Source organism: Astatotilapia calliptera, chromosome 11 (assembly GCF_964374335.1).
Source record: "Astatotilapia calliptera chromosome 11, fAstCal68.1, whole genome shotgun sequence".
Classification (NCBI taxonomy): domain Eukaryota; kingdom Metazoa; phylum Chordata; class Actinopteri; order Cichliformes; family Cichlidae; genus Astatotilapia; species Astatotilapia calliptera.
Window position 1 is genome coordinate 36,975,457 of NC_137432.1, and position 20,457 is coordinate 36,995,913.

The window sequence follows — 20,457 nt, forward strand, 5'->3', positions numbered from 1 at the left end:
GATATCTTCAGTGGCACAGGAGACGAGTGGACATCATATTTCTTGCAATGATGCAATAAATGACTTTGCCTCTAGAAAAACTAGAAAACAGGTTCAAAGAAGAGGGAGGAGAAAAGTAGAGTTATGTTTGATTTCTAAACCGTGTTTGATATCTTGTTTTGGGAAGCTCAGGTAGATATTATTGGCTCATCATTCAAACCCTTTTTACTGCAGACAGGCACAGTGCAATACTCATTACACTAGAATTTAAAATCTGACATTTTACTTGATGCCAGAGGAGAGTCCTGAGGGTCGTTTTACATTTTAAAAATGCAAATTTAAAAATATGTACAGTTTGAATATAGATACAGTCACCTATATAACAAATTCAAATCAGCTGCAACAAAAGGCTAATACACACATTAATGAATCAGTAATTAAGGCCAGTGACATCATGTAAATGATCCTGATTTCATTTTAGGTACTTTAGGTGAAGTCTGATGCTCAAAGCTTTGCAGATTAATTACAAAGTAAGTTGATTGAGGAGGATCGTGACTTTAAAGTGTTTAAATATTTGTTTAGCCAGTTTCAAAGGTCAATTTATTAAATTCTTTTAATTCTTCGAGTTTAATTCTGGTTTATTTTTAAGGACAATAAATGTTTGCATTATGTTTTACTTTATAGAAGATAATGAAATCTGAAAATAAATTTATGACAGTTTGAGTCATGGATAAAAACATGGCTGATGACATCGTCAGTTCATTTTTAAATGATACAATTTACATTTTTAATATAAAAAAATTTAAATATCCAAAGTGTTTCATGTAAAATGGATCAATTAAAGGAGAGTCACTGAGGAGCAAAGGCACCACATAGCAGAACAATTTTCCACAAAGAAAAGACATCTCCACCTTTTTAATGTAAACATGTTATGTTCAGGTAGATCGTGTACGTTTGGTCTAAAAATGTGTTTTTTTCCCAACACATTTACTTCTTTGAAAGGTCTTCAACGAGAAATTTCTCATTTGCCAAAAGGCTTTCATAGAAGATGTCTTTGCAGGCTGCACTGGCTTTCAGGGGACCACTGTAGAGCTCCCTCATCCTGTCCTGAGAGGTAGGCAGAGCTCTAATTTTGTCATATTGTTCTTGGTCGATAACTCCCTTGTATTGGAGCTCATCCAAAATGGGTGCGATGTTGCTCACTCTCTGGATCAGCTGGACTCTGTGTTTATCCACAAAATGCTTTCCTGGAGAAAAAAGGAAAGAAATGACAATAAAAGTTTACGGTTGTTTATCATGTGAACATTTTATTAGCTTTATTCTCAGCTTTCATAACAAAATGCTTTAAAAAAATCACACTTATTTCATAATTAAAATTAATTAAATGTTAAAAATAGAACATAAATGACGTCTGTAGGAGCCATATGAGTTGTTCCTTTTTGACTAAGTGGGTTGGTTTAAATGGACTCACTGTATTGGTGCACAGGCGTGTGGGGCGTGTTTCATGGGTGTGGTAGATGATAAATGTGGTTGCACTCACCTGTTTACAGCACCTGATGTTGATGAGCAGAAAGGTAAGGTGAGCATGAGGCAAAACTTTCTGTTGACCGCAGCTTGAATGATTTTGATGTATTTTAACTGGAACTTGATGGTTTATGTATATTTATGCACTAATTGATGCCATAGGCCAAGTTGTAGTTTGGTATAGTAGTTAGTGCAGTTCTTTGTGAGTAGCAGTTATTTGTTTGTGCAGTCTGTGCATTTGTGTAATAGTTAATCCCACGTGCTGATTTGTATATTGGACAGCTGCATGTGGAATAAAAGAAGCAAATGGTACAGAAGTGTATTTTATGCTTTTATTGTTGCACGTCATCTGTATCCTCATGTTTAGCCTGCCACGGCCATAGTTGGAAGAGCCACAACAAATTGTCAACAGAAAAGTTTATAGGTTTTATTGGATTGTTTATATATAGATGAGTTTTATTGGTGAGAGTCTTATGGTTTGCTGTTGCCTTTGTCCACGCAGCTTTTAGATTAAGCCTTTGGCTACACAATACAGATTTCTTTCAGGAGTCTTATTCCCCTGTTAGGTTTCAGCAGTACAGCTGCACAAGGCGTTGTACTGATTTGCTTTCTAGTTATTGTGCATCAGGCGGCTGAAGCCATTGGCTTGGGAGTACCGCCGCAGTTTGTGTTTAAGACAGTTTGTCTTCCTCACAGCTGACGGTATGGAGGTACATAAATACCCACCGCTAGTATGTACAGAAGACTAGGTTGAGTTAGTTAGGTTTAATAGGCAGATAGAGGGGGATATTGCTCCTGTTAATTGTGTGTGTCCAAGGTTGATTGAAGGGAATGTCATCAAGTTGATGTGTTGGGATGAGGCTGTGTGGCATAGGTGCAGTTCAGCGTTTGGATTTTGTAATGTTTTGAAGAAAAATGGAGACACACCAATTAATACAATGTGGTGATGTGGATGGAAAGAAAAGACAGCCGAAATCGACTGCTAAGGCTTTGGAGAATCAGATTGAAAGGCTGCAAACAGAACGTCATACTAAGATTAATAAAATTAAAAAGGTCGTAAAAATTATTAAAGAGTTAAAGCAATCTGAGGATAATGTTTCCACTGTTCAGGCTCAGTTAGAGAATTTGTCTGTGTTGCTTAATGAGGCAACTCGTCTGCATGAAACCTTGCTTCCTTTGCTTCCTCAAGAAGAGCAAGAGAAACAAACTGCTTGGTTTATAAGTGTGAAAGCACATAATACTGAGTTTGTGGAAGAGATAAAGAAATGGCTTCATGATGCAAAGGGAAACCCTCAGAGTAAAAATCAGGTGTCTGAGCTTGATTTGCCACATTTAAATCCACCTGGTGTTGAGTCTTCTGATGTATTACCTGCTGGAAATGGTTCTGGTGCTTCTAGGCACACCGGGAATGTTGGTAAAGGTGCTGCGATAGATGATGTTAATCCAAGTGATAGCGTCTCTAATGTTGCAAGCAGAAGTTGTAGGAAAAGTAAATCATCACTCAGTGGCTCAATGGTTTCATCTGCCTTGTCAGCACGCATAATGGCAGAAGCTGACATGGCTGCCCTTCTTGTTCGACAGAGGTTGTTGAAAGAAAAGCATGCTTTGGAAGAACAAGAAACACAGCTTAAGAAAAGAAAGGAGCTGCTTGACTTAGAAACTGAAATAGCAGCTTCAGCAGCAGAGGTGAATGTTTTAAAAGTTTCTGAAATGTCCCGAGTCTCAAGTGCGGTTAATGGTAAATCTGATGGAATGAATTCGTATTTAGAACGAGAGCAGGGGCGTTTGGGCGTTTTAAATCCTAACGCTCCTACGTTCAAACCTGTTACCAGAGCCCCAGGCCCACCAGAGGTGTACGAAGACCCCGAACCTCCCTCCACCCGCTCATGTGTAGTGTTGCTGTGTCCTGTTCTAAAGTGCTTTTAAAACATGGCAGGGCATGGCTTCCTGCCAGAGAGCAGCGAGTGTCAGCACGGCCCCTCTTGAGAACCCTCAATGTTTACATGCATTTAAAATTCAGAGGTGGCGCCAGAGGTGAGGCTGGACGCTGTATAGTGTGTCCACCCCCACAGCCCTATATGTATGTGTGAGTGTGAGTAATGTGGATGTCTAAGTTGTGGAATAACATTTTATGGCCCGCAAGATCATTTTATATAGATTTATTATTATTGTTATGCATGCCCCGGCGATATGGGGTCCTCAGGGACTAGTAAAGCGCTATACAAATACAGGCCATTTACCAATTCAGCAGACGTTTGTCACCAGAGCAAAGCCACAAACTGAAGCTGTTGTGAAAGCAAGTTCTATTGTAGCAGAGGAGCCAAATCAGCCCGGCCATTTACCGAGGGAGAGTTTCTGAAGAGCTGCATGATGAAGCTGTGCGACGTCTTGTGTCCAGACAAAACGCAGATCTTGGCAAATGTGAGCCTGAGCAGAAATACGATTGCTGATCGGGTTGGTGAGATGGCCACTGATTTAAGAACACAGTTGTGTGAAAGAAGCAAAACCTTCATTGCATACTCTCTTGCTGTGGATGAAAGTACAGACATGATGGACATTGCACAGCTGACCATCTTCATCCGTGGAGTGTAAATATTGAACATTAAATCAATGCACGGGACAACGACAGGAAAAGACATTTTTGAAAAGGTATTTCAAAGTGTAACCGACATGAAACTGCCCTGGGACAACAGATGGAGCGCTGGTGTTGTGCAGGATGTAGGATCTAGTAAAGATGCAGGAGAACTGTACGGTGAGTTAACAGCATATCACTGCATCACACACCAGGAAAGGCTGTGTGGTAAAGTCCTAAAAATGGAGCATGTAATGATCACCGTAACACAGACCGTAAATTTGATCTGAGCTAAAGGTTTAAATCAGCGTCAATTTCAGTCTTTTATGTGGGAAATAGATTCAGAGTTTGCCGACATTCCTCATCATACAGGGGTCCGCTGGCTGAGTTGGGATAAAAGTTCTGAGTTTTTGAGCTCAGCAAGGAAACCTGTCAGTTCATGGACATGGCATGTATGATGCGGTGGAGGCATTTCAAGTGAAGCTGTCACAAATGCACCAGTGCAACCTGCCTCACTTTCCCTGTTGCCGAGTAATGTTGAACAAAGCTGGCGCACTTTGCTCGTCTACATGCGGCTCCAACCTTGTGTTTGCTTTCATTTATTTTTTCTGGGTTTTTTGGCAGCATGTTCATATTTCTAATTTGCATAATTTTGACAGGATATATTTTTATGGAGAGCAAAATATAAAATAAATCAAATACAAAGTTAGTTTATTTTTTTAAGTGCATTTATTCTGGAATAATTATTAACAACAGAGTAAACATTCGTAGCCTGTATGATGTCACCAGGTCCAAATTATAACCAGTGTTTTAAATCCTCCCACTATGATATTAAAGCATAAAACAAAAAGTCTGATATTTCTTATGTTTATATCAGAAACATAATGTCAGCATTTCCTTTTTGTAAATACTTTCACTGTAGAACAAAATGGATTTCAGCAAACGTCCTTTCAGCAGAGGTCATTAAGAAGGAGTGTCTCGTGTGTCTGAAGGATTTGGTAGAAGACATCTTTGGAGGCACTGCCAGCTTTCAGGGGACCGCTGTAGAGTTCCCTCATCTTTTCCTGAGAGGTCTGCAGAGCTCTGATTCTATCCTAACTTTCCTGCTGGATAACTTTTTCTTTCAGGAGCTCATCCAGAATCGGCTCGATGTTGCTCACTCTCTGGATCAGCTCCACTCTGTGTTTATCCACAAAGTGGTTTTCTGAGGAAAGATTGCAGAGATTCATCACATATGTTGATAATCAAAGACTAAATCCATGCATAGCTTACATCCTCTGTTACTTATTTCCAAACAGAACTCACTGATATGTGTTAAACATTAAAGACTGATTCATTGTTGTTTCTTTTTACATAATCAAATCTAACTCTGTATCTTTCTGCTTTTTCCCCTCTTCACCCTCAAACCAGTCAAACAGATGTCTGCCTCTGCCTGAGTCTGTTTTTCTTCCCCTCTCTGACACCGTCTGATTATTGGATGCCAATATTCAGCACTAATGTTGTCATACCAAAGGGAACCCACCACAGCCAAACACAAAGTGCAGTTCTTTTTATACACAAATCATGTGAAACATCTTACCTTGTACTTTACCACTTCTTTGGTTTTCATCTGAAAGTGAAAAAATGAACCAGTGAAAATAGAGAAACACTATTTACTGGGCTGATCTACCAGTAGGCGTTAGCTTTAATAACTGTCAAGTGTTCTCCGACTGTGAGGTGCCCACACTTGAAAAAGACCAGACTTTGAATTTCACTCAACTTTATTTTGACCAGGTAGATAGGTAGGTAGCAGCAGGTAAAAAACCTTTCAACACAAAAATAAAGAACATTTCATTAACCATTCAGATAAATTACATGCATTACACAGAAGACAGATGAAATAACAAAATACACTTCAGTAAAGCCATTTACCATGTGGTTAACTGTTAATTTAACTGTGGTTCTTAAATATACAAAATGTGTCTTCTTTGCATTTAACATTTTTATAAACAATTGTATTTTAAAGTATACATTTTAGAGTTTACAAACATTTTAATAGAGACTTTAAGGATTTTCTTAACAAAGAATTATTTTCTTTAAATCAAAATCAAACATTTATTCACTAGTTTTACGATCCACCCAAGGATTTGGGGGTAACTATTTTTAATATTAAGTAACATAAATATGTGGGAACACTAACTGCACAAACAATTTATTCAAACTTAAGCATTCTTTTTTGTCAATATAATTTCTTTAAACTTAAATGCAGCAACTGTTTCCCTAAGCATAAAACATTTGCACAACTGAGCTTCCATAGTTCCAAATATATGTGCAGCAAATGTGAGCTCAAGAGCTTACCGATAGCCCGTCTTGTTCAAAGTCTTCCTCACAGTGGAAAAGTGGATCGTACTTTGTTCGCTGTCCTCTCAGTATGTCGCACATGGGTCAAATGACTGCTGCATGCATTTTAAGGTCTACTAGGCATGCCCACCCTTGATTGCTCTAATGTGGCTCACCTGGCAGGGCGGCGCACACCAGGCCGCGCTTAGTTGTTGATTGCACCCAAGGTCTAAACAGCGGCCATGCGCAAGCAGCAGCACCGAACAGGTAGAGGGCAGGAGGAGGAAGAGAGGAATAACAGCCACACCTACTAGGTCAGCACTGTCGTTAGCTGAATACAGCCACAGATGATGTCGTCTTCACTGCCCTGCACTCTCTCTTCATACATGTGAAATATAACAAACTCTCTCTCAGCAGGCTGTTTGTGAAGCTGACTGGCAGACTCGTCAGAATCAGAATCAGAAAGGGTTTTATTGCCAAATGTTGAGCAGGTTTACAACATTAGGAAATTGCTGCGGTGCTTCAGTGCAAACATACTGTCATAAAAATATAAGAATAAGAATTAAAAGTGCTAAGTAGATAGATATATACATGATATATACATGAGTGCAGGTGGTGATCAGTGCCAAACATGGAATGATGCAGTGAACACAGCGTAGGGTCATGTGTTAGTGGTGGGAACAGTCATACGGTTATTGTTCATGTGTCCGACAGCAGAGGGGAAGAAACTGTTCTTATGGCGAGAGGTTCTGGTGCGAATGGACCGGAGCCTCCTGCCTGAGGGGAGCAGGTCAAACAGACTGTGTCCAGGGTGAGAAGGGTCAGCTGAGATCCGAGCTGCACGCCCCAGTGTCCTGGAGGTGTACAGGTCCTGCAGAGATGGGAGTCTGCAGCCAATCACCTTCTCAGCAGAGCGCACAACACGCTGCAGTCTCTGTTTGTCTCTGATAGTGGCTCCAGCGTACCACATGGTACCACACTCTGGTCTTCAGGAACACATTGTGCAACTGGATACTGGACTTCCTGTCAAACAGGCTGCTGTTCAGACTGGTAATCACGGCTCCTCCCCTCTAGGGCCACACTGGAGCCCCCCAGGGTCGTGCACTCAGCACCCTCCTGTTCATGTTGAACAGCCATGACTGCTCTCACAGACATGGAGAGAATATCTTCATGAAGTTAGAGGACAACACCACCATCATCACTCTGTTGGAGGAGATCAGCCGTGCACAGCTGTGCAGTTTGGTGCAAAGACAACAACTCACTGCTCAGTGTCAACACATGTTGGAGCTAATGGTCAGACAGCAGGAGAGTTTACTTCATGGTGAGAATACATCAGTTACATACTTCACCATGAACAGGTGTTTATTTTATATCTGACTTATTTCGAAGCTTTATAAATTGTTTTGGGATCAAATGAGCAGTAAATAAATTCAACATACCTGAGGACAGATTTCTGCACCATCCAAATCTGCTCTTAGGGTGAAACAATTAAACATTTTCAAGGACTTTTCTGGATGCGGCTTTCGGATGATTTTGTAGCCACAGGATTCTTCTCTCCATCGTCTACAGAGCGAGAGAATATATATGTTTATATGTGTGTGTGTAAAGATGCTACAGGGATCCAATATTATAATCTTACTGTCTGCTGATTTATTTGTTGCACATTGTCCTTCTTATACTGTGAAACATGTAATAACCTGCTGTAGCCCAGGATCATGTGGGATCAGATAAACATGCAGTGTGAGGAAAGCTGTGTTGGTCTGATAGATCAACACGTTACAGTTGATTTTCACAGGAACGCCCACTTTCATCAGGAGCGCTCTTGGAGAGAAAATCAGACACTTTTTCCACAACATCTCCACAGTCATCTATGTGAAGGACTGCAAACTTGTCCAATATGTCAGGGACGTCATCTGCACAAGAAAACTTGAATCGTAAATGTAATTTATTGTTAAATAATAATGTCTTCATGTCCTCTTACTGATGCAGATCCAGTGTGGCAGGTGAACTTCATTTAACTTCCCAGCAGTGACTGTGACGTCCATCAGAGGACCTGCAGGCATGTATTGTCTGCTCTCCATCCTCTCCATGTGTCCGTTTTTTACATATTTATTTGTTTTTGACTTTATTTGGTTCCTGAGGTGATACCTGATCATCTCTGCACCAGATTCTGCTCATCTTCATTAAAGCCTTTCTGGTCACCTCCACACACTCTCGGCTGTACTTCTCCATCATCACATTCACTACATCCTGAGTGTTTGCTGCTTTCAGTTTGCTACTTGAGATGAGGAGTGAATCTTTCTGCTATTCAATCAGTGACTTGAATTCATCCAAGTGAGCAGCTTCTCAGTCGTCATAGTTACCACCTGGAAAATGAAAAAGTCATTTTGTACCTGCAGGACTGAAGCAGCCTGTCACTTCTTATGCAGGAGGTGCAGGGCCAGCGATGGTGACACAGCAGATCCTGACACGTATCTACACAACTACATGGATGTTTGCTCCTTCATGTTGAAATTAGCGTCACATGTTTAAATATAGTCATTAAATGATTTTGAGCAACCTTTGAATGAAAGATGTCCAACATCACACATCACAGGTTACATTTTCATATCGTCAGTTATTTCCACCTGCATTTTGTTCCTATGAAGTTACAGCTGAATAATTCAGTTTGTCTTTTAAAGGTAAACTATAAAACTTGCTAAGGTTACAGGTTTCCATAATTTCCTTCAGGATTAATAAAGTATTATCTATTAAGGACAAAACGGGGGGGTTACCACTGTCCCGGGTTCGACTCCACCACCAGACCTTTGTGTGTGGAGTCTGTATGTTCTCTCTGTGTTTGTTGGGTTCTCTCCGAGTACTTCAGCTTCCTCCCACAGTCCAAAGACATGCAGTTAGTGTGGTTTAGTTAACTGGTGATTCTAACCTGCCCATAGGTGTGAATGGTTGTCTGTCTCTCTGTAGTAGACTGCCGTCCAGGGTGTACCCCGCCTCTCGCCCTGTGGTAGCTGGGATAGGCTAATAAGGATAATGGATGGGTGGAAAATGTAAACTGGGTTAAATGATTAAGATAAACCTCACTGACACTTGTTCTTCGTGCTGCTGGATTAAAATGGAGTTGATGGAGTCGACGCTGATCAGCCTTTGTAGAACTGAACGCTCCAGAAAGGCTGGAGTTTAAATGAACGAACGAACCAGAAAACAAGGGTAAAAAGGAGTCTTTAATAGCAATTACACCATATAAAAATTTGTACGTACAAGTCAAAATATAAGGACACATTTAGGAACAGTCTGAGTTTCTTCCTTAGACGAATAAAGTCCTCAGAGTCAGGAAACATCCAGTTCTGTGTAAATAAAGCCGTCCGATCCCGGTCTGACATTTCTGATGTTTGTAACGTTTCTTATTGACTGCTTCCATCATTTTAATGTACTTTTAGTCATTCATTTAACTATTCCTCATTCTTACTGTTATTTATGTGTTGATCTTTCTCATTCTGTGATATTTCAGTTTGACTGACTGATGCTGCAAATCAAAATGATCCTGTAGGAAAATAAAGACTGACCTGAACATCTCATCTCTTAAAATACAAAAGCACAGTAATCATCTTACTGAGTGATCTTCATTGTACATTGTTTCATTGTTTTTAGGCCGCTTCATTCCAGCAAAAGTTTCACCGTATAAACATGAAAGACGTGTTTTTACAGATTTTAAAATTTTAAAAAATGAACGAGTTTCTGACAGTAAATAGTTAATAGACACCAATGTTGCTCCCTGATGTATCCGAAAAAATATTTTATTGATAAAGAACAATTGTATTTATGTGGCTATATTTAGTAGAAAGCCAATATAAAATGTTTAGTGACGTGCTTAAAAGGGAATTAAAAAAAACAAAACAATGATTAAAGCAGGATATTAAAGATTAAAAAGTATAAAATTCTCCAGTTTATCTTCAAAGCAGTCGTCAAAACTTCTTAAAATGTGAGAAACATGGCAGTAACAGATCCAGGTCATGATGTTCCTCAGTAACTTCTAACCTTGGAAACTTTTCTCATTCAGGCTTCACTCCAAACCAGACTGAGCATCGGCCACAAGAACAAAAGACAGAAGATAACAGAGTTCATATGGTGTTAATGTAAAATTATTCTGGAAGACTTTTCTTTATGTGGCACATTTATACTGTGACATGGATTTATCGTCTTCAACAAAATGAGAATCATAAAGCTGTTCATGATATTTTTGTATGTAATTATACATATAATGCTCATTTTCAGGTTAATATTTTTAATTTTGGACTGTACTCGAGTAGCTTTGTCTGAGTCACAGTTCAAAATCATCCTCATTTGTCTTATACTTGGTTTGGTTGTAGCTCCTCATCCTCTCTGAAACAAGCTTCTTTTTTACTCCTCTCCCTTTAAGGCAACTTTGTTCTTATTGGCTGTTTCCCACAAACAGAAGGTTTGAGGGACAAGTGGGTGGAGCTTCTGTGATAAGGGCCAGAATTGGAGATCAGCAGTATTAGGATACCGCCCCTCAATGACATCACACATTACAGAAGTTAAAAAAACCACATAAACCTGAGTGTTTGTCTCACAGTGAGTATCTGTAAACATGATGATCTAATTATCGTAAATTTGAAAGTGTATAAATGAAAACAAAGAAAAGCACAACAAATGCCGTCTTTTTACAAACTGCGCTGCTAGAAACAAACAGAATGTGTTTCTATGAAAGAAGGAAATGAAATCACTGTCAGATCATTTCTACACGTTTAAACCTGAAATAATTCTGCAGAAAATAAAAACATGAGAACAGAAAATTAAAAAGAGAAAGTTAAAATAAAATGAAAAGATTAAATATTAAAATAAAAAAATGCTTCAAAAATCTTGATCTCATCCTCATGTTTGCATCAACCTAAGAACACGAACACACACACACACACACACACACACACACACACATACAGTAATTTTCAAATAGATGTTATTTCCTGTATTTTAACCTCAAATCTGCTCCTACATTATAAACTCTCCCTCATGTCAGAGTCAGTTGGACGGGCAGTCAGACTCTCTGCTACTTTCCATACTACAATCATGTAGTGCACTGAAAATAAATTCAGAAGCTACAAATCTAACTATACAAAAGTATTTTGGATTAAGTAAAATATTCATAAAATCAATGATGCCATTTTGATTGTTACCTTTGCATCATGAGCTGCTGTCTGATAACTTCTGCACCAGATCATTTCTGTTAATTTTCTTTAAAACCTTCTTGGTCACCTCCACAGACTTTTCTGTGTAGGTCTGCACCACCAGGTCCACCAGGTCACAGGTGCTGGCCTTCTCCAGTCGGCTCTCTGGGATGGGTTGGAGCTCCACCAAAACATCACGGTCCCGCAGGAACCACTTGAACTTTTCAAGCTCCTCCTTTTTCAGATCTTCCAACATTTCCAAAAGCTTCTCTCTGTCTGAGTGGACTGTTAATGCCTGAGAACAAACAAAGTGATTTAATAATAACCTTCTTAGAGGATAACTGATTAATAAGTAAACAAAACCATCACACGTGATCATTTTTAATAACAGGTATAAGTAATGAATTAAGTGAAGCTGTGGTGTGAGGACAGAATCATTTGGTTCTACTTACTTTCTGCATCTGTGCAGACAGATGTTTGTCCACAGTGTTTTCCTCTGAGAAAGGACATAAAAATGAGATTATCTTTACTTGTAAAGTTTTGTAATAAAATAAATACATGATACATAATAAATGAAACAACTTTTCTCTGTCACAAAATGCCCAATCAGCAAATCCTGAATCCATCACTCTCTATGATCCAACAGCCAAGACTGACTCCAGACAAAGTGAAGGAAACTTTGCTGACAATCAGCTCACATCCAGGTGCTGATCACATCAGACCCTTCTTAATGATTCAGGCAGCCTTTCAAACATTTCCTGTCCAGCTGATATTATTGTGTTATGTAAATATAAGAATCACAGCATCAGTGATATTAAATATGAACACTCTGAGATGTGGTCCACAGTAAGTAACCCTTAATAAGGACTGCCCCAGGTTGCAGTTTTTGTTGCTCTGCATTATTTTGATGAGTTCACAGGAAGGTGAGCGAGACAGAGAAGTGTACACAGTGCGAGCACTTCAGTGCCCCGTCTTTCTTCTCATCTTCTTCAGCATCAGATTCAAACTCCACTCCAGTGTTTACTGTGGATCTTTCTGTAGAGTTTTATATCACATCTCTCCAACAGCTGCCACATTGCATGTAAGTATTGATGACATGATAAAACAGCCACAGACAGCTGTGAAATGTGTTGTTCTTGCAGAAGACTAAGGCTTACAGAGTTGCACCAGGAATGGTAATTTTTCTAGTACTGCTCATGTGATTAGGCAGAGGATCAATAGGGGGTCCACGACCCTTTTGGGGACACTCCCATAGGGCTTAAAATCTGGGACGCTCCACCAGTCGCTCTTAGAACTGAAGAAGCTTCTGAAACGTCTTCAAGAAACTGAAAGACGTCCAGATGCTTTTCTTTCCGAGCTCCTTAGAACACCTGCTGACACTTCCAGTTTCCTGAACATCGTCCCCATTAAGGATAAAACTCTATCCCACCTGTCTTCAGTCAAGTCAGGGACACCAGTTCAGTGCTGCAAACAATAGATATCTGAGAATATCTCAAACTGATCGTCCTCATGTCCACAGAGCCAGCAGCTTCATACAGAAAATGGCACTATGTGGTACAGTTCTATATTTGGTATTTTACCACAAGTTCTGTTGAATTCTTTAACATCTAAAAACATTCGTTAACTGGTGCTAAAAACTGGTGGTAAAATAGAACTGACTCGATTTATGCATTTTGACAGTCCAGTCAACAGCATCAGTAGATTTTGATAAGCTGGTTGGTGCCATTGTTGAACAAGAGCTTATTCATTCATTCCCTGGCATTTTGCAGTACTTCAAATATGAGGTCAGCAACCAAAGGGAACCCACCACAGCCAAACACAAAGTGCAGTTCTTTTTATACACAAATCATGTGAAACATCTTAGCTTGTACTTTACCACTTCTTTGGTTTTCATCTGAAAGTGAAACAGATGAACCAGTGAAAACACAGAAACACAGTATTTACTGGGCTGATCTACCAGTAGGCGTTAGCTTTAATAATAACTGTCGTTAGCTGAATACAGCCACAGATGATGTCGTCTTCACTGCCCTGCACTCTCTCTTCATACATGTGAAATATAACAAACTCTCTCTCAGCAGGCTGTTTGTGAAGCTGACTGGCAGACTCGTCACTCTGGTCTTCAGGAACACATCGTGCAACTGGATACTGGACTTCCTGTCAAACAGGCTGCTGTTCAGATTGTTAATCTTCATGAAGTTAGAAGACAACACAACCATCATCACTCTGTTGGAGGAAATCAGCTGTTCAGGAAAAAGCCTGGGACTCACAAACCCCTCCAGCATGATAAGGAAGTGATTCACAGAGGGCTGAATACATGAATATTATATTTATCTCTGTAAAGAAATAAATATAAGCAGGATTGAGTTTAGTGACTCGCTGCCACCGAGAGCTGAGAGACTGAGAGCTCCTCCTTTAGAATGAAAACTTGAAGACAGAACAAAGTATGTAAGCTAACGAAAAGTAAAATTGTGGCGGGAGAAAGGTGTGATTGACTGTTCACTAGGATTCATCAGCGTTCTATGTGTCACATTATATAAAACCACAGAACAGGTAATATTGATGAAGCTACCAGCCGACTGAGAGCTGACAGCAGCTGCTCCCACTGAGGATCCTGCAGCTGTTAATAAATAACAAGGAAAGTTTTTAATTTCTTAACAAATGTTCAAACTTTTTAAATTTCATTATGCTAGCAAACTGAAACATTAGAGACTCAGTGCCACCAAATTAAAACAATTAAATAACTACACCAAAGGATATTCCACTAAACTCTGGTCTACTAAAAAAGAAGAAGAAGAAAATCATTCATTTATAATCTGAGTAAAAGGTTCGTCTAAATGCTCCTTTCGTGTGATATCTTACCTTCGGCTTGACCAGACTCTGGATGGTCATCTGGAATTCAAGAAAAATCAAAATATGGATACTTGACATTAGAGTTAAATATGAAAGTTTCATCTGAATAAAACAGTGTTCAAGCAGCTGGTTGCCATGGGAACCCATTCTCTGAAACGCTCTATGCACTGTTGTTGAGCTAATCTGAAGGCCACGTGAAGCTTGTAGCGACTGACTCTGCAGAAAGTTGGAGGCCTCTGTGATTTTACGTGGCCCGTCACTTTGTGGCTGATTGGCTGTCGTTCTTTGTTATAATACCACTAACAGCTGACTGTATGTATAATATTTTGTAGCAAGGGAATTTCACCACAGCACTAATGTTGTGGATTTTCTATGATATATATATGACATATGTACCTGTACACACTGGACATATACTCACATATGTAATCATATATACTTCTATATACTAAATATATACTTATACTGGAGTATTTTTTCTACTCGTTCAAAATCACAAGATCCAAATATTTAGGTCAAAGATTATCTTCAATAATATTAATGAAGTTTGTGCCGTTTATTGTACAAACACATGCTGATCAATACTGTTTGAAAATGTACTAGTTAGGATCAATAAGTAACCTTTGACTGTGTTATGGCCAACGGTGACTGGTTCAAACAAAGGTTTCTTTGGCACTGCTAAAGTATGCGCATAGGACACTTTCTCTGCGTTTATCTGTAGCGCCTCACGCTGTGTCCAGCCCTTTCGATGCCTATACGGCAAACAAACCTGCCCCCTGTGCGTGAAGCTGGGATTCTGGTTCTCACCTCAGCCACCAGAAGGCAAGAAAAACCTTTACTCGGCATAGAAAGCAGCTTACGTCTGGCATGCGTACCTGACAAAATTGTCAGTTTGATGAGAAAACGGCAGTTAACAGTTAATCAATTTGACAAAGTGAGCCAATTCAACGATGGATGTAAAAGTTATGGGGCAGGGTCAGAAAGTTATGCATCATACGTGGAAGATGAAAAGAAAGAACAAAGGATGAAAGAGTACCCAACGGCAGGCGGAGGGGTCACTGATCCCATATAAGAGGAGGGTCGATATGCCCCGCTCTGCTGCTTCTTCCCTGTCTGTCTGTTGTGTGTCTGTGCTGTTTGTGCTTTGAGGCTCTACACTCCGGGGTTGCTTCGCTTTGCTTGTTCACTTTTTCTGTCATCCTGGTTTATTGTACTGATTTCTGCTGTTCATATGACACTGTTTAATAAACTCTGTTCTAAGAATTCTACTCTTTTCCAGAGGATCTTTTTGAGTGATTGGATCTTAACTGGATCTGAAAAGCTGGACGTCCACAGCATTGGTGGGATAAGGTTATCATACTGGCTTCAAAATGTGCGACTCGACACTTGTTGCACAGGTGGCGTCTTATCACAGGACCACTGAACTCCTGAGAACGAGTGATTCTTTCACATGTTTGTAGAAGAGTCTGCATGTCTTAGTGCTGATTTTATACACCTGAGGCCATGGAAGCGATTTTAACACATGAATGAAAGGATGTGGATGAGCGAGTGAATACTTTTGGAAACATCGTGTCAATCAAACTGCTGCAGACTCTTTTAAGTTTGATGGAAAAAAACCTCTCACATTTGACATTATATGACATACAGTATTTCTTATATTAGTAACAGTGTGGGTAATATTGCTTCATAACCACTGACCTGCTTGAATTTCACATTTCCATAGTGGCTCATCAGCTGGTTCACCATCAGCTGGGTGAGTGTGCACCAGTGTAAGTATGAGTTCACTGCCTGGATTCTTAACGTACACCTCATAGAAGTTTTGCCTATTGTATCTGAGGGTTAACTCCTGTGTTTGAAAAAAACAAAACAAAGGAACTTTAAAATACCTCTGTGAGCACAAACACACACACACACACACACACACACACACACACACGTATAACGCCCCTGCTTGTGCCATCTTTTTGATTGATGGCCCCAGCCTTGACCTTTTGACCCTACCGGAAGTACTCCGGAAGTGACTAATCGAATCCAGATGTGTGTAATATGATCCATAAGCGCGACGAATTGCATCCTGTGGGGGAGGGGGGTACTCCGGAAGTGTCTAATGGATTCCATATTACACACATCTGGATTCGATTAGTCACTTCCGGAGTACTTCCGGTAGGGTCAAAAGGTCAAGAGTGGGGCCATCAATCAAAAAGATGGCACAGGCAGGGGTGTTATACTCTCTCACATGTAGCACAAACTTTACCTTTGGTTGAATTTTTGCACTTGTGTTGTCGGCTTTGAGGCTGAAAGTACGCTCAGTTTGCAGGTACTTGTCTGGGTGTGGTTTCTTGATTCTTTTGTATCCATCTGAGGATTCTTCCTTGTCTATTCCCTGTTATCAGATGATATCAGTCATCAGCAGCTGAAGATTTTAAAATTCAGTTTGGATTTAAAATCGCAAAATAAATTCATGACGAACTGTTAGGATAATGATCATTTTAACTTATTACACTTTTATCATTGAGTTTGCAGTCAGTATGATGTCATATTTAAAAATAATGGTCAGTGTGCCCAGATAATATTTTTCACCTTGTGTCTAGTATAAAATATAAAAGCAATCGTACTGTGACTTTCTTTGCCTGCACTGATCCTAATACATTGAATCTGTTCAGTTACCTGTTCCAGAGCAGGATCCTGTCGGATTGGATAGACGTGGAGTTTAAGAAATGATGTGTTGGGTTTATAGTACATCAACGTGTAACAGCTGATTTTCAAAGGAAAGAATAAACGTATCAGAGCCCCTATTAGAGAGAAATGTGGTTCAGTTAACTTGACATGTGTTGGTGTGACCTCAGACACTTTTTCCACAACATCTCCACAGTCATCTATGTGAAGGACTGCAAACGTGTCCAATATGTCAGGGATGTCATCTGCAGGAGAACACAACAACACAAACATGGTGAGAAGAACAGTTTATAACAGTTTGTGCGCTCACTGTCAGAAATGTCAAACATCTGAAAGTCTTCCTTCATGTCCTCTTACCGATGCAGATCCAGTGTGGCAGGTGAACTTCATTTAACTTCCCAGCAGTGACTGTGACGTCCATCAGAGGACCTGCAGGCATGTATTGTCTGCTCTCCATCCTCTCCATGTGTCCCTCCCAAGATCTAAACTGGTACTGAAAGCTGGTCTTTCCCTTACAGACCCAGCGCAAGCCCGAGACTCTGCATTCAAAGTGTCCTGCTGCAGACTGAAGGCTGAAACAGGAATTAAATACACACTCATGAAGGAACAACAGAGTGAATGGAAACACAGAGAGTAGTCGTGTGAATCGGATGCAAAATGAAGAATTTCCTCTGGGAATAAATCCAAAGCTGAACTGTTTCCTGTAGTTCCAGTTTGCTGTGCTGCAGCATTCAGGAAGTTGATTTACCTGTAAGTTGGAGCCTCGTCTGCATCTGTACTGTTCACCTCAGGTTCAAGATTAGTCCAATCACTGCAGTCCTGCTGCAGAGGACAGTCTCTTTAGTCAATAAGTACACATGTTTATAAAGAAAGAAACTTTAGCAATAAATGGATGAATGGAAGGGATTACCGTCAGGCTCTGACAACCTTCAAGCTCTGAACTTCTTTCAGTTTTTCGTCCTTGTTGAGACACAAAGAATTCAAATGAATGATGTTATGCTGACATATAAAATCATCCTCTAACTGTCCACATGTTTGCTGTTTGATCACTTTATGCTGTGCAGTGCTGCTTCAACATCAGAACAACATGTTCAGCAGGACGTGCAGCTGAGTGACGTCTAAGATGATCAAAAGCTGATGAATTCAAATATTCTCACCAGTGATGTCAGAACAAGACAGAGACAGAGAGAAAGGTTGGATTCAGCTCTGATCATTTATGCAAAGTTACTTTTGGACGTCTGTTGTTTCCTGTTTATTTTAATGTTTGTTGATTAGAAGTTGTTTAAACAAGTTTATTGTAAATTATGAAAATCTGTTTATTAAACTTTGTTTGGTCTCACCTGAGCTGCTCTCTGACAGCCTCAGCATCAGATCAGGTCTGTTCATGTCTGTTAAAACCTCCACCTCCACCACCTCCACAGACTCTTCACTGCATGTCTTCACAATCAGTTGAACTACATCAGCTCTGTCTGCTGTCTCCAGCTGGGATGCTGGGATTTTCTGGAAGCCTCTCTTTGTTACTCTCTGCTGCAGGACTCTCTTAAAATGTTCAAGCTCACTGAAACTGAAATTTTCCGGTGTTTCCAGAAGTTTCTCCTTCACTGATGTCATGGATGCTTCCTGGTGGATTAAAATTCATTAGAGCTTAATGATGTAATATTTCCACTGTGATAAATAAATAATATAACTTCTGTTTTGTAACACAGTTACATATATTAGGGTGTTTTTACTTGTGATGAAATCAGATTGACTTCAAAATGAATAAATGAAATTCCTCCACATGTTTTCGTGTTTGTATCACCACAGGACAGTCCAATACACTAATATTTATACATTGTAAAAAAATGTTTTTTAAAAGGTTCTTATTAAGATAAGAATAATGTTTAACCTGTAACTAAAATAAAAACTGTGTAGAGTGAAGTGTGTCTGATGTGACTTTACTCACTGTGTGGAACAGTGAAGGCTGACGCTTTTCTGAGGAAACAGAAAACAGAAAATGACTGAATAATTCAAAACTACTGTAAACATCATAACAATCGAAAGAGAGAAACAAATGTCATCATTACCACCCATTAAACACCAAAAACCCTCACATGCACAACCTTACCAGTTATTAAACTGTTCAAATCCTAAAAATAACTTTCAATGCTGATAAACTGTAACTGTGTGTGTCAGAAGTGTTTCAGCTCAGTGCTGATTGATCAGAGAGAGAGAAGCTGGATTCAGATCGGGTCTGTTGTGTTTCCCGTTTAATTTAATGTTTGTTATTGTTGATTAAAAGTTATTTAAACAAGTTTATTGTAAATTGTGAAAATCTATTTTTAAAACATTTGTTTGGTCTCACCTGAGCTGCTCTCTGACAGCCTCAGCATCAGATCAGGTCTGTTCATGTCTGTTAAAACCTCCATGGTCGCCTCCACAGACTGATGACCAAGTTCATCCACCATCAGATCCACAAGGTCTTCTGTCCTGTTTGTATACATCTGTATTTGTGGCAGGCTCATCTTAAAGCACGTGAACGGCAGCAACAGAATAAATTTCCCGAGATCTTTTTTACTGAATTCATTCAGTGTTTCCAAGAGAATCTGTCTAACAGCTTCCAGTTCTTTTTCCTGAAAAACCAAAATAATAAGTTACTGTATAATATCTCTGAGGAAATTCAGTGATTGAAATCTTTAATTCGTTCAGTGTAATTTTAGTAGAAATATCAAATATGAATAAAAAACAACTTCATTAATATTAATATTTTTCAGAATAATCACTGAAATTACAGCTTTTAAAGATAAACAGAAATCTAAAGATGTCATTTCCTGGTTTTATCGTCAGTAGTAGATCCTTCACTCTGTCATCAGTGGAAACATTATTGCTGCAGACTCCACATTAACACTGTGAGAAGCATCCAGTTTCAAAGATGCTTTGTCTGTTTCATCGTGTTTAATGTTCAAGATGAGGATGATTTACAGCCTGAATCTACTGAATGAAAGCTGAGTTAAAGTCACACTCACTCTCTTCAACAGTGCAGCTCCATGTTCATCCACAGAGTGTTTCTCTGAGGAGGAAAGACATTTACAATCAACTCTGAGGATTCAAACATCATCACACATCCAAGTAGAATCAGCCTTCAGACGACACAGATGATTTAAAAGAGAAAAAACAGAATGTAAACTAAAATGACTGACTGTCACACACACATACACACTCTCACTCTTATTAGTATCCCCACGCCCCCCTGCTTAACACCGCAGTTTTACATGTGCACTTTTTTAGGGGAAAATTGCTGTCTATACAGACAATATTCATTTGTAAATGATTAACTAACAATCTTGTCAACACAAAGTTCTTTATTTGGAG

The 20,457-nt window shown here is 39.5% G+C and overlaps 1 protein-coding gene and 2 long non-coding RNA genes across 3 annotated transcripts in view; 2 read left to right on the plus strand and 1 right to left on the minus strand.

Annotated features, from left to right (window-relative positions):
- Positions 1 to 6,601: 6,601 nt before the first annotated feature.
- LOC113032836 (uncharacterized) lies at positions 6,602 to 8,601 on the plus strand. The gene is made up of 2 exons (XR_013912326.1): positions 6,602 to 6,708; positions 8,384 to 8,601. It is a non-coding gene; the product is annotated as an uncharacterized LOC113032836 (long non-coding RNA).
- Positions 8,602 to 9,596: 995 nt separating this feature from the next.
- Positions 9,597 to 20,457, minus strand: part of LOC113032850 (uncharacterized) — a 75,431-nt gene continuing 64,570 nt past the window's right edge. Inside the window, exons 18-31 of the mRNA XM_080308550.1 lie at positions 20,112 to 20,155; positions 19,451 to 19,718; positions 19,052 to 19,080; positions 18,447 to 18,726; positions 18,017 to 18,066; positions 17,855 to 17,928; positions 17,464 to 17,678; positions 17,098 to 17,351; positions 16,685 to 16,813; positions 16,129 to 16,276; positions 14,440 to 14,469; positions 14,150 to 14,197; positions 12,033 to 12,076; positions 9,597 to 11,875 (exon numbers count right to left, since the gene is read on the minus strand). Of these exons, the coding sequence (XP_080164676.1) occupies positions 11,597 to 11,875; positions 12,033 to 12,076; positions 14,150 to 14,197; positions 14,440 to 14,469; positions 16,129 to 16,276; positions 16,685 to 16,813; positions 17,098 to 17,351; positions 17,464 to 17,678; positions 17,855 to 17,928; positions 18,017 to 18,066; positions 18,447 to 18,726; positions 19,052 to 19,080; positions 19,451 to 19,718; positions 20,112 to 20,155 (1,892 nt within the window). The 3' untranslated portion in view covers positions 9,597 to 11,596. The remainder of the gene's footprint in view (positions 11,876 to 12,032; positions 12,077 to 14,149; positions 14,198 to 14,439; positions 14,470 to 16,128; positions 16,277 to 16,684; positions 16,814 to 17,097; positions 17,352 to 17,463; positions 17,679 to 17,854; positions 17,929 to 18,016; positions 18,067 to 18,446; positions 18,727 to 19,051; positions 19,081 to 19,450; positions 19,719 to 20,111; positions 20,156 to 20,457) is intronic.
- Positions 17,632 to 18,450, plus strand: LOC145431985 (uncharacterized). The gene is made up of 2 exons (XR_013912323.1): positions 17,632 to 17,856; positions 18,171 to 18,450. It is a non-coding gene; the product is annotated as an uncharacterized LOC145431985 (long non-coding RNA).